The sequence below is a fragment of the Microcebus murinus genome, chromosome 13 (genome assembly GCF_040939455.1).
Source record: "Microcebus murinus isolate Inina chromosome 13, M.murinus_Inina_mat1.0, whole genome shotgun sequence".
Classification (NCBI taxonomy): Eukaryota; Metazoa; Chordata; class Mammalia; order Primates; family Cheirogaleidae; genus Microcebus; species Microcebus murinus.
Genome location: NC_134116.1, coordinates 61,535,335 through 61,552,699, shown reverse-complemented (window position 1 = coordinate 61,552,699; position 17,365 = coordinate 61,535,335). Strand labels below are relative to the sequence as shown.

The window sequence follows — 17,365 nt, the reverse complement described above, 5'->3', positions numbered from 1 at the left end:
TTAAGCATTATAAAATATGTACTCTTACCACATTTCTGTTTTGTAAGAATTACACAAAAAATTCTGATATGAATTCCATGAAAGGTGAAGAAAGGGTGGAAGAAAAAGGGGGAACTGATCTCAATCCCTCCGAAAGTTTGACTCTTTTACTTTAGGATATTGGAAAAAGAGGCAATGAAAATGACTTTTCTCTGTTAGTGGTTTGACCGAGCCCTGGTTGTTCGTATAAATATTTTAGCAACTGAGATAATGCATTCAATAAACTAGTAAACATCATTTTACACATGCAACCTGCACGGAGGAGAGACACGCATACCCGTTGGGATCCTGCAGCAAGTCTACTGCTTCTCTCAGCTGCTCCATCATAGCGATATCCATGTCCTCATCTTTGGATGAATTTATTCTGTAGCAGGAAACCAAGCATGAGAATAAAAATGATCACTAAAACACGAATATCATCTATGTTCCTAAGAGCAATCTTACAAAAATCCGTGTGACATATAAAAATGATTTTGATGAATTCAACATTACAATGAAGATGTGCCTGTACCCGCCAGGGTGGGATGCCACAGTATGGTGGGAGGTGTCCCCGGGTAAATAAAGCAGCTCACTGAAGATGTCAGCGCTCCAATGGGCCCCCAACTGCTCTTGTGCACAGTCAGCCTAGGGACCAGGCAGGTCTCCCAGCGTGCTGTCCTGAGCTCTAGCTGGCTTCAGGTGGCGGAGGCGGGGCTCAGCTGGGCAGGTCTGCGCTACTTTCAGGCCTTCCAATTCCAATTCTACCAGGGTGGCTTAGTTTTATTACTTTCATGCAGTTCAGGGCTTCAGTGTGGACCAGGGGTTCCCAGCCTAGGCTCCATATGCAGCAACATCATCTGTGGAGCTTAATAAACATGGCAGGCCTGATACTCCCAAGTCGGTCTCACTAATGGTGGGAAATTTTATAAAGCTCTACAGATGATCCTGATTTATAGCCAGGGTTGAGAACAACAGATATAAGATTGAGAATAGAGTTTCCAAAGCTTTATACAGTTTAGAAACAACTATCTCTTTCCCTAGGATTCTATAATCAAGCTAGGCCTCCTTGGCTTCCCAGAAGAATATCCAATGAGTAGCTAGTGACACAGACAGGGAGGGGAGAGGAACTTTCCAAAGATTTTAAAGGGCAAGAGAGATTAGATCCTGGTAAGCCCTTCCCATTACAGAACATGAATCAATGATTTTCTATAAGTAGAGAAAATTTTTAACAATGTAATAAATCCTCACTAAAGGGAAAAACCCAACAAGGTATGATGGAAGGTCAACACCTACATCCCAGAATATGGAAAATAAAACCCTGGGAACTAAAAATCCACTCTATACTACATGGTCAAAACTCAATTCCCCTAGAAATGATTCATCATCTGATAAAATCACTCATCCTTTCCACCATAAATCTTGCCAACAAATCTTTATATACAGTAGAGAAGAAGGATATCCATCTGGTGTGAGATTCCCTGGGTTCAAATGCTGACTCTCTTTGACCTTGGGACAAGACAATCAATCTCTTTGTGCCTCAGTTTTGTTATCTGTGAAATGGGGGACAAGAACAGAGCTTTTCTCTTAGGATTATTATAAAGATGACATGAGCTATGGCCTGAAAAGTATTTAGGACAGTGCCTGGTGCTTGATATTTAATAAGTGTTAGCTATGACAGTTATTAGACTTGGGGCCAGGGCATGAGATGTATATAGTTTTCTCAGATCTCCAACTGGAAGGCTCTGCAAAGACTGAGACAAGCACTACAGATTGCTTTAGGTCCAGTTGTTGGTTTCTTTGGTCAAATGGAAGGAAAGCAGAACCTCTGCTCTAAAAACTCTGGCTAATTCTCTGAATCACATTTCTACCCATAGCCTCAAATCAGATAAAACTCAAGGCCAACAACGAAGCACAACCTTGCGCTTTACTGCTTGATACTGTGACAGTAAACATCAGACAGAGAAAACGGGCAATTTGCTATCATCAGGTAAGAATATCAGCTTGCCCACTGAATAGTGCACCAAAATTCTATCATGGCAGGCTGCTTGCAAAGTAGACTTTACAGGGATGGTGGGGACCAGGCCCCTGGCACTCACGTGCCCTCGGCTTGCCAGTGTGTGTCCTCTTCTATCCGTAGCAGTTCTTCATAGTTTTCTGCCCTGGCCTGTGGACAGAACACACGGGTTTCCTGAGAACCTCTGGCCACTCAGCAGTCATGAGTCAAAACCTGTCCTGGCCCGTGTTTATGGTGGCATTATCCACAACAGCGAAAGGCAGATGCAGACAAACGTCCGTCCGTGAATGAATGGATAAACAGAATGTGGTGTGTACACACAGTAGAACACCACTCAGCTTAAACAGGAGGAAATTCTCATGTATGTTGCACACATGGATAAACCTCAAGAATATTGTGCTGAGTGAAATAAGCCAGTCACAAAAAGACAAATAGTGTGTGATTCCACGCATGCGAGGTACCCAGAGTAATCAAATTCATCAAAGTCAGACGGTAGAATGGTCACTGCCAGGGGCTGGCGGGACGGGCAGTGGGGAGTTGTTGAGTGGTACAGAGTTTCAGTTTTGCAAGATGAGAAGAGTGCTAGAGACTGGTTGCACAACATGAATGTACTTAACACAGACTGAACTGGACCCTTAAAAATGGCTAAGACATTCTGTTATATGGACTTGACCACAATTTTAAAAAATTTAAAAAACAAAATAAAAAACATCTGGCCAGGACAACAGCATCTGTTAACTTGCCAGCAAAAACTAAAAGGTTAGCTGGATTCCTTACTGCCCTCTTAGCGCCTCGTGGTGTAGACAGGTCGCTCCTGGAGTCTGCGAGTCACAAGTGAGTGTGTTGCAGTGTCTGTGAGAGGCAGGGTATGTGTGTGTGAGTGTGTGCGTGCATGTGTGTGTTGTTGGGGGGAAAAGTATAAAGTACTTAACGACAGAAAGATGCCTTCAAATTGCATCTGATTTTTATGTGTTTCATTTCCTTGAAGGTGACGCCCAGAGGTGTTCCTTAAGGCTGAGTCCTGGCATCACGACACAGGCCTCCGAAAACAAGGATGAGCACTTAGAGATCCCATTCTTGGCTTCAATGTAGTAAAAGCCGGAGATCATCTCCCGAGCCACAGTGAACCTGAATTTTGTCATAACAATTCAGCGCCAGATTTTAAAAGTCTCCACTTTTCTCTCTACACTACCGACATACTCCCAAGAAAAGCATTCCCCTAGGACACATTGAAAAGAATGTGAATCTCTGTCCGTTTTAGCTTTTAATGTTCGGTGATGGTAATTCTAATGGGTTTGCTAACTTGCATGACGTACTGAGTGATGGAAAACTGAGCAACTTCTGAATACAAAAGAAAATCATATACACAAGCAGACAGACGGAGAGGCACGCACAGCAGGGCCAGCTCCTAACATCAGAAAAGGAAAACAGACACGTGGAGCTTTGAGGTGTTCTGAAAACTTCACGGAGGAAGTCACAGCAAGCTGGACATTGAAACGGATGGATTAGTAATCTCGAACTTAAATTCTGAGCTGCCCAAAGAAGAAAACCAGTAAAACAATGAGATGATCCTCAAAACCTGCCTTATAGTTCACAAATTCCGAATGGAGAACATCTGCTCCATCAATAAACTGGTCTCTTTCCTCTCCTGAGTTGTCATTGTCACCCAAAAGGGAAGGCTTCGGTTGAAATTCCTGATGAAATTCCCCTGTTAGGAAAATGGAGAGAAAGGTAGAAAGCATGATTTCATGAAAAGCAAAGCAAAGCACAGATGATCCTCAAATATGTTATCTAATTATTTTAATCTTCTCTCTTCCCTAGGAAGAAGGTATATGAGTGACCCATGTTTTCTCTTGCAGGATGTGAGGAAAACACAACAACAACAAAAAACCCAGAAAGCACCAAACTGAACTTAAAAAGTCAAGGCCCCTTTACAGCTTAGTTCCTTAGGAAAAAATGAAATTTCCTCTTACTTTTTTAAGGAATGAAGAAAAGAAAGTACAAATGATGGCTTTTGTGCCCTCAGTAATATGTGATTACATATTTCAAATTCAAAATGCAACAGCAATTTATTGAACAGCTACTAAATGGTAGGTATTACGCTAACCACTTAGGGGTTTAAAAAAAGTCAAATCTGACTCCTGTCCTTCCTTAAGCAGCAAATAATCTCAAGGAAGAATGTGGGAGGGCACCAGACAAAAGCCCAAAATTGTAATAACAGAAGAAGTGACCGCAAGAAAGGCCACATCAAGGTGAAAGCAACTCGGGCAGAGCACATGCACCTAGAGTGTGTTCCAGAGGACGAGGTAGGCACAAGAGCACCACGTGGAACTCTTCTGGTCTATCTGAAGACTACAAAGGACCTAACAGGGTGGCCCTTTAAGTGCTCTGAGCCAACACAATACTCAGGTCTAGAACAGAGGGGGGGAAATCTCACTGGTAACAAATTAGGTAATTCTTTTATTTAAAAAAAATCTGCCTAAAATACTACCTCCTATACAGCATAATGTTACACGATTTATCTGAATTAACAGAGTGGTAGTTATATTTGTATATAAAGTATATAGGGTTAGATGGGTGCAGTGGCTCAGACCTGTAATCCTAGCACTCTGAGAGACTGAGGTGGGAGGATCGCTTGAGCTCAGGAGTTCGAGACCAGCCTGAACAAGAGTGAGACCATGTCTCTACTAAAAATAGAAAAAAAAAATTAGCGAGGCAACTAAAAATAGAAAAAATTAGCCAGGCATGGTAGTGCATGCCTGTAGGTCCAGCTACTTGGGAGGCTGAGGCAGAAGGATCGTTTGAGCCCAGGAGTTTGAAGTTGCTGTGAGCTAGGTAACAGCGTATGGTTCTAATCATAATCTCAGGTAAACAGAAATGTTAAATGCTAAACTTAAAGACCTAAATGTAAGAAGTGAAAGCAAACACTAAAGTTTGAGTTGATTTAAACAGCTCTCTTATCACTAATAAAAGTGTATCCAAGCTATTACGGAGCTAATTAGTATATGAATCCAGTTCTATACTATATTCACACACCATGAAATAGTCTCTGTCACAAATTAGTAAACACTAAATTTTAGTATTTTCTTTAAGAGTCATTGAGCTAACAGGAATAATCAAAATATTGCCATCATGTAAGCCAATGAAGGGTTCTCACCAAGATATGAAGTATATTACAAGAATTTTGGAGGTACATAAGATGGAGTGCTTAGTGATCATTTGATGATTATTAAAAAGTCATGGAATTTTAGAGCTACAAAGGACTTTTGAGATTGCCTAATTTAATCATCTCATTTATAGGTGAGGGGATTAAGGTCAACTGACTTGTCCAAAGTCAAGTAGCTTCCTGAACACAGACAGATCTCAGCTACATCTCCTGTCCTTACACGTAGTCCAGTATGGCCATGGAATGAAGTCTACCTTACAAGTGATGGGCACTCTTTCTAGATCCAGCCCACAAAGTCCTCCCATGAGCAAACCTCGATGCTCTTCCTCTTCTGGCTTAAAATAGATGGACACAGACATTTTGGGGGCCCTGTGTTAAAGACGATAGGGTCACAGGATGAATGAAAGAAGCTTGGGTCCTTGAATCAACAATTGGAGGCAACTTGCCTGCTAATCAGTAACTCCCATTTGGACTTAATTTAGGTTGTGTGAAGCCACTGAGGATTTTATGTGTTATAGCAGCTAGAGTTTTCCTAACTAATAGATCTACGATATAAATATTTTCTTCCCAAGCAAGAATGGATTTAAAGAATTTTCTCTAAATCTTCAGAATCAGAATAGCTCTACTACTTATTATAGTAAGTGGTAGTGGCTGTGTGACCAGTGGCAAGTTACTTACACTCTCTGAGCCTTGTTTTTCTCTCCTACAAAATAGAGATGATCAGAGTATCCACCCCAGACTTTTGAATTTTAAATGAGATCACTTTCCCAGATGAACACAGTGCCTGGTGCATAGGAAATGCTAAGTAAACATGAACTACTATCGTTGCCATATCTGCGCACACGTTAAATTTTAAACATAACATTTGCAACTGAAAAACAAGCACTTTCTCCCCACTTTTCATTCTCAGACCTTTAACCGGGCTAAGGCGATGGCACGAGTCCTCCTTGATGATCTGTTCTTCTTCCATGATATTTGACATTGGCACATTGAGGCTGACGGTGTCTTCATCAGAGGGCTGAAACGATACGGTGCACTGTCTCATTCAAGGACAACTGCACTTATGTAAGTGCAAAACAGCAAAACTGATCCATGGTGTTTGAAGTCAGGATAGTGGTTATTCCTGGGGTGGGGGTGGGGCTTTCTGGGGAGCTAGAAAACTTCTATTTTTTGAATTGGGAACTAGTTACATGGGTGTGTTCACTTTGTGAAAATCCACGGAGCTAACACTTTTGCACTTCTGTCTGCACATATGTTTTGAGCTGAAATCTTGTCAGGTGCCTATTTTTTCTAACCTAAGAGTCATAGTCATGGCACTAAAAAGGACTGTGTAATACCTGACATAACAAAGGAATAATTGTGAATACACTATCACATTAGCACTAAGACTAATCATCTGTTTTAATGGTAACACTACTCTGAGATCTGACAACAAAGCTTATTTACCAAGATTACATTAAGACTTCAGGCCAGGCGCCGTGGCTAGCAGGCAGGCTTGCACTAGCACTCTGGGAGGCTGAGGTGGGAGGATTGCTTGAGCGCAGGAGTTCGAGACCAGCCTGAGCAAGAGCAAGACGCAATCTCTACTAAAAATAGAAAAATCAGCCAGGCGTGGTGGCATGAGTAGTCCCAGCTACTCGGGAGGCTAATACAGGAGATCGCTTGAGCCCAGGAGTTTGACGTCACAGTGACCTATGATGATGCCACTGCACTCTACCCAGAGCGACAGAGCAAGACTCTGTCTCAGAAAAAGGAAAACAAAAGTTTTATGTGGCTAGACACAAAAAGCAGATAGTCAGCCTCTGTGACGATATCTCACCTATTTAGAGTGCATCTTATCTGTGACATGAAGCTTCTGTTTATTTCTCTCAGGTTGAGGAGGCTGCATTAAATATATGAAAGTGCTAAACAACTATAGCAGTTAAAAGGAACATGTTCTGTGTAATTTTGGGAATAAAGTCATTGGAGATAGTTCTCTCGGAGGGTCTCCCCCCCACCCCCGAAAATCCATAATTCTGTCACAAATGAAAATATGGAGCCTCATTCATCTTTCCTATGTCTCCACTTTACTGTTTGCTGTTTTGTGAGCAGCCTTCCACATCTCAGGGACCAGGAACCTCCACAGAGCACATTTCAGGTGATCGTGGCTTGCTCCTAAATGCCCTAGGCTACGACTTGGCAGAGTTTGTCCTCATTTACTTTTAGACACATGCACAAATTGTTTAGAAACTGACAGAAAACAAGTGTGCATTTCATTAATTAAATAAATACTCACAGAGTCTCACACTTTCTTGTTTATCTTGAGAAAAACACGCTCTTAATTTCTCAGTGACAAATGCTAAATCGGACAACAGCAACAGCCAAAGAAAGAGAAGAGAAGAAAGTGTGCTCCCCGAACCCCGTAATGAACGGCTAATGGGGTGTGAGATCGACTGACATGGATGGTAAGCTCTTTGCCAAAGTCAAAACAGAAAGCTACATAAGGTCATTTAGAACCCTTATCATTCCAAAAAAGCAAATCTCTTGGAGGCATTCTTAGGTAATGAGGCTCTAACCTGAGACAGGAAAAGGCCAACAGGAAGATGTGTGAATTTTATTCTGTTGACTATAATCCTTTCTAGTCTCCCTTTTTCTTCCACCCACCTCTCATCTTAAACATTTAGCAAAATTCCAAAGCTATGCATCTAATTAAAAGGGAGAGAATAAATCCTTGGGCTCCTTTTAGAACAACATTAGCATTCTACTTATACTAAGTGAGAACAAAAGGATAATGAAGTTCTTTGTATAATGTTTTATTAATGAACTTAATTAGTCTGAGGAGAGAGTGAAAGGATAAAGCAGAGTCTGTTTTAATTTAATAGAAAATATGCTTAGGGTGAGTAATTTCTGAAACAATGGTCCATTTGAGGCGACTTAAGAGTTTTAATAAAGCTGGAGAAGATGAATTAAAATACAACTTATAAAGAAATGTGTTTAGCCTCCCCCCACCCCCAACTCCAAGCTGAACCACAGTGAACTATTCTTGTGGCTTCTTGGGCGTCATTTTCTTTTATTGACACTGGCCTTTTTCTGCCTACTCACTTGTCTTCCTTTCAAAATGTTCGATCTTTTAAGGAATCCTGTTTTTTTTTTTAAAATACACTCCTTTATAGATCATTTTGTGGAAAATAAATTCATATACTTTAGCTACTTATTAAACTTCAAAGACCTGAGGAGAACTGGGAAAGGCTTTTTCCTGGAGTCATATATAGTAAATATGTGAATTCCTTAGATGAGGTAATTAGCCTATTAATGGCAACTTCAAAAAGTATTATAATGTTCTAAAACTCTGTAACTACAAAAACTTAGTATCTTCCCTCATAAAGGGAAGAATATCTGGTGTTTCTCCTACCGCACTTTTTTAGTTCTCTGGGTCAATAAGTTCCACTTCATGGTATATTAGTATGAGATCTGGGGGAATCTAATAGACTATATGTGAGATAATAAATGTGTTCATGAAGAGTTATTTATAACCACTCTATGAAGCTCTAGTTTGTGAGGCCTCTTAGCTTACAAATAAGCAAACTTTTATCCAATTATCTGAATAAAACACAATCTAAGAGTTTTAGGAAAACAAACGTTGTTATAAAAACTACAGCAACTCATAAATGCATTTCCTATGGGTAAACTGCTAAATATATACTTGATTCCTTAACATTTATGCATGCATCTTAACAATTTTTTCCTAAATTTTCCTATCATTTAAAACCAAATATATTTATACAAATACTTCAGAGGCACTTGCACATTAATTAGTCATTTCATAATATTTATGAAGCATTCAAGAATATTCTAGATAATGTGTGGGAGTAGGGGAGGAAGAGGATAGGGACTCTTGAGGTATTTGCAAAATATTAAAGATGCAGAATAAGCTAACAACAGCTAATGCTTACATAACACTTAGAGGATTTCAAATTGCTTTCATAAATGGCATTACATATTTTCATACAGATGCATCAGTGCCCTTTACCAGAAAGGAGTTCAGTGAAGACTGACAGATACATTTAGAAGCATAGTAGGGAATAAATCTGATCACCGACTTTACCTCCGTGGCAGATAACCGCTTATCTCCATTATCACTTCCAACTCCCGAATCAGAGTCCTTCTTGCTGGGATAGATGTCATCAATATTCAATTCATTTAGAAAAAATTAAAATCACAAAGTTCACACCAAGATATTGGTTTATATTCTAATAATGACTTGGTTATACACATTTTTATTATTATCATAAAGCAATAAATGAATTCAGTATTAAAGAATATTAAGACAGAGCTCTAATGAAAATCAGATACTTTTACTGTGTAAATACAGTACAAGATAAATTCTTTATGTTCATGGTTTCATGGATTTATACTCTAACCAACTGGCCTGCTCTTAGATACAAGTTGTTTCTCTAAAACTGTTACCAATTTTTTTTATTTTATTGATTCTAGCATATAAAAAAAGCAATAAGCCACATAATTGCCTTTACCTCTTATGTGAGAAATGGGGTTACTTTCAATAATTCTGTAAATTTTTATCCAGTGATTAAATACATTTGATAGGATCTTTACAAGATAAAATAAATGGATACATATTTTAAGCATTACATAAAAGTAACATTAGGGTAGTCTGAAATTTTAAGTTACCTCATTTAGTAAAAAGTAAAGAGAAAGATTTCTTCAGTGAAAAATTCTCAAAAAGGACTTACATTCCTATAAGTGTGTTTGGTGTGGGAATTTTGTTTTCCAGAAGGAAGCTCAAGGCTTGATTTATGCCACAAAAAGCCTAACGACTTGTGAAGGGATTCTAACACTTGCATTCGCAACAGGAAGTGGCAAAAAACTACACACACTGCATTTTTAAAAGACAATTAAAAAATAAAGCCTGTAGTTTTCCTTAACAATGTTCTGGAGACATATTCAAAATTAATAATTGTTACAAAGGCAGATCTGAGTTTGATACAGTTGTTCTAAGTAAAAAAAAAAATCCCCATATTTATATTGTAGATCTTATTTATATAAGTATATACATGTACTCAGGAAAGATTGATTATTGATTGATTATTGATTAGGAGATGGTAGATGAGATTAGAAATGTCAAAATGTCCTCAACAGCATCAATTTTCTAGTTCTTATTTTAGTAGTTTCTCAAACTCCAAGTTAAAAATTTGAATTGGTTCAGTGAGCAAATAGATTTTTGTATTTACCTGGAGGGTCTTGGCCTAAGCAAAGTCTAAACAGGGGCTTAAAGTGAAGGCATTGATTGACTCACCTGTCTTCCACGTGCTGATGTAAATGTGGCCTCTCCATGGTGTGGAGATAAAGGGAGTCAGTTGTCTTAATCTGGCACGCTTGTATGCTCAGATACTTAAATATGTGCACTTTGCCCTTGGTGCAAATCTGTGAAGAAATTAATAATACATATTTATTTTTCAATGACAAAACAAAATGTGAATACCAGATCCTAACTCTGTGTATTTCAATTCTCACCATTTCATTTTTAGTAACACCATAACAATGCACACTAAATTTGACCTCTCCAAAACATATAATGGGAATCATTCCCTCCAAATTCTCCTTTAAATAGAAAATCACATTCAACCAATTTCTAATTTTTCTTGAATTAAACTACAAAATTCCAACAGAAATGTATTCAAGTATAAATATAATGTAAAAAGTATATAAGTCAGATAACTGACCCTGTAACATTCCAATCACAAAAGATGGCTTGAAAATTATTTTCAAGCCCATAAGAAAACAACTGAGAGCTTAAAAATAATTATAGATTTAAGAAGTTGTTAAATTATTTTAAAAAAGAAAAACTTTAAAATATCTACATAGTGAACCATCTGAAAGCACATATACTTTATTTTGTTCTCATACAGTTGATATATTTGATCTTTAGCCCTATCTCTAAATAATCAACAATCACATTTTAAGACATTTAAACTCCATTTTCTAGCTAACATTCAAATAAGAAATACATTACTCCTTTTGTAAGGCATATACCCCATGAGAGAGTTTCCCCAAAAATGAGAAATAGGCTGGGTGTGGTGGTCCACACCTGTAGAGCCAGCACTTTGGGAGGTTGAGGCAGAAGGATCACTTGAGGCCAGGAGTTTGAGACCAGCCTGGGCAACATAGTGAGACCCCATTTCTACAAAATAATAATAATAAACTAGCCAGGCATTGTAGCACATGTCCTGTAGTCCCAGCTGCTCCGGGGGGTGGCTGAGGCAGGAGGATAGTCTGAACCCAGGAGACCAAGACCAGGCTGGGCAACATAGTGAGACCCCCGTCTCTACAAAAAATAAAAAAATTAGCTAGGCAGGGTGGCACAGGCCTGTAGTATGTAGTCCCAGCTGCTCAGGAAGGCGGAGGTGGGAGGATTGCCTGAGCCCAGGAGTTTGAGGCTGCAGAGAGCTATGATTGTGCCTCTGCACTTCAGCCTGGGCAGTGGAACCAGACTGTGTCTCCACAAAAAAAAAAAAAAAAAAAGAGCGAGAAAGAAATAATTAAACATATAATCTGGGGTAGGCGTGATCAGAAGAGTGGCCAAATGCTGGTAAATGGACTTGGTGCACAGAAGACAATTTACTGTAGTCAGATTCAGGCTGCATTTTCTGAAAGACTGTGGCTGCTTATGATCGTGTTTAATACCATCTTAATTCAGCAGAGAATCAAAGAACTGGCCCTGCGGAAAGCTGCTTAAGTGCTACTGACAGTGCATCCCACGGGTGCTGGCTCTGCCCCCTCACCTGTGCTGGAGGAGACTGCAGAGGGTTATTCTCGAGCAGTAGCACTTGCAGCTGCTTCATCTCTCTAAAACAAATGGGAATCACCAGCACTTTGTTGCAGGAAAAATCAAACTTTACCAAGGGAAGATCTACCAATTCTAAAATAACAGAAAAAAAAACAAAGAAAGAAAAAAAAACCTTAGAAAGCAACAAGATTAAAAGGCTAAACATTCAAAAATTAATTTTCTGCTTATCAGGAAGAACATCATTTAGCATAACCAAAAGCAAGTTGTACATTAGGCAAACATGGTATTTGTATGTAACATTTTACTAAAGAGGGGGAAATCTTTTATGGGGAGCCCTCAAATTTTAAACTGTTGTTAGTTTTGGTAAGAGTTGGAAATGCTTGACATTTACAATATCTATTGTTTAAAAAGCCTTTTTTTCCAGCAAAAGAATCACATAAGCCACAACACACAGGACATGTTTATGTTTTAACTTCAAACTGTTTCCCAGTAGCACTTGCTAGCACATGAGTAATATGCTAATTATAGAATATTCTTATCTATTCAATTTTTTTGAACTGGCATTATCCCAGAACTAGTCACAGTAATCATGTCCATGATTTTTTTCAACTGCACTTAAAAAAATGTTATCTAATTCAGAATTTTCTGACGGGCCTTGTAATTCTGGTTTCATGAGGCTTAATTCTGCTGCTTTTTAAAAAAGTCTTCCATAGCTCCACTAACAAGACCGAACATTATATTTAGCTTAAAATCCCCACCCAGTGGCACAGTAAACACTCAGTAATTTCAAGCATTCAAACCAACATTGGCAGCTGCTAGATACGAAGTCGAACATATTCCACAGAGCAGAGAGAGGCTGAGCCACGCCAGACACCCGGGGTGACACTGGCAAGTCACTGAGACGTCTGTGTGAGGCTATGTTTTGTTATGAGCTCTGTCAATGCATGAAATACGGTGTTTTGAAATACTCAAGGAGTTGCAAAGGGAAGAGGGCAAGAATTAGATAAAGAAGAGGAACTGAAGGCAACGTCCTGGAGCAAGAATGAACACTATTTCTCTTCTCCCTGTACACTGCCCTGGAGTTTTCACTTACTCAGCTACACCATTTCAAATGACACCAAGAAAGAGTCTCCTAGTGGCCAACATCTCTTCTCGGAATTCAAGGCACTCGGGGGATGTGGAGGGACTTTTTCCTTCTTTCGTTACTTATCGAATTACTTTGTCTTAAGGAAAGAAGCAACGGGGCTGCAATTCTTTCTAGACTACAGGACAGTGGAATCACGAAAGTGAAAGGATAAGGAAAAAGTGAGATCCCCTTTCCCCTCACTGTTTGCTTCTGAAACAGCTAGGGGATTCCATGCTAAGAGGAACACATCCTTGCTGCAACCCCTAGGGACACTAACGTGTCTCCGACATGGTTAACTTTACTCACTAAATTTAGGTTGGCAAATCAGTGGCAGAATTTAACATGACTCTGGATTGTCAACAATTCTTTGCCACTTGAAAACCAAGATTTCAAAATAAGACTGGAGGGCTAAGTTCATGCGAGACACAGCAGGCAGAAACTTACAGGTAAATAAAATATGGAATGATTTTATAATGACTATTTCCTTTTTGTTCCAGTTTGGAACACAACTGCCATTGTAATTTAGACAAACAAGAACTGGACAGTTTTACAACAATAAGATGAGGGCAAAAATGATAATCCTGCAACATCATCCCAGGAAAGGTCCGAAGAAATGAGGCAGAAAAAGGGAGTAAGAAAAAAATTAATAAATAACATCCCAATTCTCACTCCCCACTGCAAAGAGAGGCAATGAATGTCTATTTTAATTTTCTGTTCATACTGGTCCTAGAAAGAATAAAATATGGTCTTTTAATTGCAGTTGTTGTACTAAACTACCACAAAACTGATATAGGTAATTAGGCCTCAAGCTTTTTTTTTCCTCCTCAAATTGAAAACATATGAGGAGGGATATCCATAGCAGAAAAACATGTAAGTAAATCTGGGAAGTCTTTAAATTCACTGCCTGAAAGCATTATCAATGTTCTTTTAGTCAACAAAGTTCTCCAGAGTGAAGCAAAAAAAAAAAAATTATATTCAGGAAATTATTATTATTATTATTATTATTATTATTTAGAGACAGGGTCTCACTCTGTCACCCAGGTTGGAATGTAGTGGCACAATCATAGCACACTGCAACCTCAGACTCCTGGGTTCAAGTAATCCTCTAGCCTCAGCCTACTGCTTGGACCAGGTGCACACCACCATGCGTGGCTCATTTTTCTCTTTTTTGTAGAGACAGGGTCTCCTATATTGCCCAGGCTGGTCTTGAACTGCTGGCCTCAAGCAATCCTCTTGCCTAAGCCTCCCAAAGTGCTGGGATTATAGGCGTGAGCCACCATTATACCCAGCCCTCAGGAAATTGGGAAACTATTGAAAAAAAAAAAGATTTTCCAGTAAACTAAAATTTTAACTTTGTATTTTAAAATATCAAAACTGAGAAAACATAATTATGAAAAGTATAGCAATTTGTAACTTATCTTTTAAGGGAAACGAATGCTTTCAAGGTAAGAGAATAAAGAGTGGTGAGAGAAACAAAAACCTAGATTGTGCAGGTGCACTTTCCACGTCTCTAAACTATTAAGGCAACTGTACAATGATTAAATTAGTTTTTCCTTTTGAAAATGAGAGTTCAATCATCTGTAATGTTTTCATAATGACTAACATAGGAGCTTAAATTTAAATAAAAATTTCTTTAGTGCATAAAAGGTTATATGCATATAAATTTGCTGTTAAGAGTCTTCCTCTTGTAGTTGCTTAAACTAAGAAAAGCAAAAAATGTTTCATACATTCAAAATGTTTTATACATTTGAAAAATGGGATTGCATAAGGACAAAATGAAAAATCAATATTTTTATACCAAGTCATCTCAAATAATGAAGTAAAAAAATCTTATGCTGAGATAATTATTACTTCTGTACAATGCTAGTCAGCATGAGAAAGGAGAAAGATGGTAGGCAGACACTTGAACCTTCCCCATCTATAATAGAAACCACATTTTATAAAGTTCTTTCCCTTTCATGAACTCCATTTTCTTGCCTGGAATAAGGAAGCATTTCAAGGCAAAGATCTAGATGCGGGGACAGGACAGTAAAAACCAGGCAGCTCAAACTGCTGCAGTAATGTCAAGGAACCAAATGCTGACTGTTTCCAAATATATGCTTTTGTTTGGGGCATATGTTTAAATATATGTTTGAAATTATGAATGTCTAGAGTTTCATAAAGAATGGAAATCAGTGTGATCTTGGAAAACCGGAGTATGTTTTGAGGAGCATTCAGAGTTCCCAGGCTCATCAATTCATTCCTGATCCAGGTCCAAACTCAAATACGAAATTCGGATCCACTGCCCCCTACAAGGCGACTTTCAAGCTCCTGATGGTAAAAAATTTCTCAGTACATGTATCTTTTTCCTTGAGCCCTGACACACTGTATCAGAGGGACATCCTGTAGAAGCCCACCACTGCCAGGGCACAGCAGGGCTGTCTGAGGGACCTGACATTTGTGCTGAGTGGCAGAGGAGCCAGGCCTCAATGCTGAGGCTCTGAAGCCATCGTTGGTGAAATTCACCAAAAACTGCCATCAGTCCAGGTATCACTCCAGCAGGGGCAGCACTCTCACCCGAAGAACACATTGTAGACACTGGGGGTTCTGACCAGGGCTCCTGGATCCCCAAGGCTAGGAATCCTGACAGCCAGAATCTGCAGGCCCAAGCACGTCCCCTTAACGGTTGGTTGCGTGTTCCAGAACATCGCACACCCACACCAAAAACAATTCACACTGCCCCTGTTAGGGGCTGGCTTGTGGCCCCCAAAATCCATATGTTGAAGCCCTAACCCCAGAACCTCAGAATGTGACTATATTTGCAGATGGAGTCTTTAAAGGGGTAATTAAGGCAAAAGGAGGTGATTAGGACAATCCACTGGTGTCCTTGTAAGATCAGGAAAGACACACACAGAGGGAAGACAATGTAGTAACACAGCGAGGGAAAGACGGCCAAGGAGAGAAGAACCAACCCTGCTGACATCTTGATCTCAGACTTCCAGCCTCCACAAGTGTGAGGAAATAAACTTGTGTTATTTAAGCCATCCCATCGGTAGTTCTGTCATAGCAGCCCGAGCAAACTAAAACACCCACCTACCCCATCCCCGCACAGCACCATATAGGGGAATGACCTTGATGCTGTAGCACCTGACTACAACTACACTGTGAGCAGCACTTTTCCATTATCTGCAAGTGAAATTCACATCATAATCATCAGTAGTAAGCATACACGCAAGATCCACTCTCTTCCCAAAAGTACACCAAAACAATAATCGAAGTCTCCCCTTTTCTTCATTTTTTTTTTTTTTTACCTTGTGGCAAAACTTTAAGGTAATTTCTTCTGACATTCAGTTCTCGCAGAGATCTCAGCTGGCCTATCTGCTGGGGCAGTGCGGTGATCTCGTTGCAGCTGACATCCTGTATCAAAAGCAGAGAGAGCAAACAATAAACGTCTTTTTCCAGGAAGTCAAGCATTTCATGCGAAATCTCCTTAAGGAATTTAAATATTGGGACAACTACACAGGTACACTTTTATGCTGGTCTCCAGGTCCCTGGCATTAAGGCTCACCACAGAGAAAGAAAAAGAAAGTTCAAAGCTTTAAACACCCTCAGAGGAGAGAAATACGGAGAAAAGAAAGGATGTTAGTAGCATTCGGGAGCTGCTTCGCCAGCCTCTAGCCTGACACTTTCACATGCTGAGATTTTATTTAATTCTCACAACAAACCCATAAGGCAATATTACTAGCCTAATATTTATAGATCAAAAAATTGAGGCTCAGAAAAGTTTAGCCAGTCGCCCAAGGCATGCGAGTGCCAGAGTTAACACTAGGCTTATCCCACAGTCCTTTAAATAGAAGGAAGATGACAATGTATCCTATCTTTCCAAACTCTCACATTTTACAGTGAAAATCTATGACTATTAATGCACAGTTTGGATGCACTATTTATTTAAAATGGAGTTCTTACCATATGGCTAGAAACCTTGTAGCTGACCACCTTTCCACACATTTTGCAGGCAAGACTATGAAATGTGATTTTTGTCTTCTTTGCTTTAGACGGCAAATACTCCATTAATCCTTGATTAGAATTCACCTCTTGACACATGCAACATGGAGGCCTTGACGTTTATAATCTTCTATATCCTCCTTATCTCCCCTAATCCCACTCTTCCTCTTGGCTCTGGGAGTTGTGCCCTGCTCTCTCCAGCTACCCCTGTATCCAGACCTGCACTCCTCTCAGCTAGCCGCTGCGGTGGTCTCCTGACTGGTTCCCACACAT

At 39.5% G+C, this 17,365-nt stretch overlaps 1 protein-coding gene across 5 annotated transcripts in view; it reads right to left on the bottom strand.

Annotated features, from left to right (window-relative positions):
• LRCH1 (leucine rich repeats and calponin homology domain containing 1) overlaps positions 1–17,365 on the bottom strand; it is a 176,301-nt gene that overhangs the window by 49,362 nt on the left and 109,574 nt on the right. For all 5 annotated transcript variants that reach the window (XM_012782684.2, XM_012782686.2, XM_012782685.2 and 2 more), the window contains exons 4-11: positions 16,399–16,504; positions 11,978–12,114; positions 10,492–10,619; positions 9,283–9,346; positions 6,111–6,216; positions 3,616–3,740; positions 2,115–2,182; positions 317–403 (exon numbers count right to left, since the gene is read on the bottom strand). In XM_012782684.2, the coding sequence (XP_012638138.1) occupies positions 317–403; positions 2,115–2,182; positions 3,616–3,740; positions 6,111–6,216; positions 9,283–9,346; positions 10,492–10,619; positions 11,978–12,114; positions 16,399–16,504 (821 nt within the window). The remainder of the gene's footprint in view (positions 1–316; positions 404–2,114; positions 2,183–3,615; positions 3,741–6,110; positions 6,217–9,282; positions 9,347–10,491; positions 10,620–11,977; positions 12,115–16,398; positions 16,505–17,365) is intronic.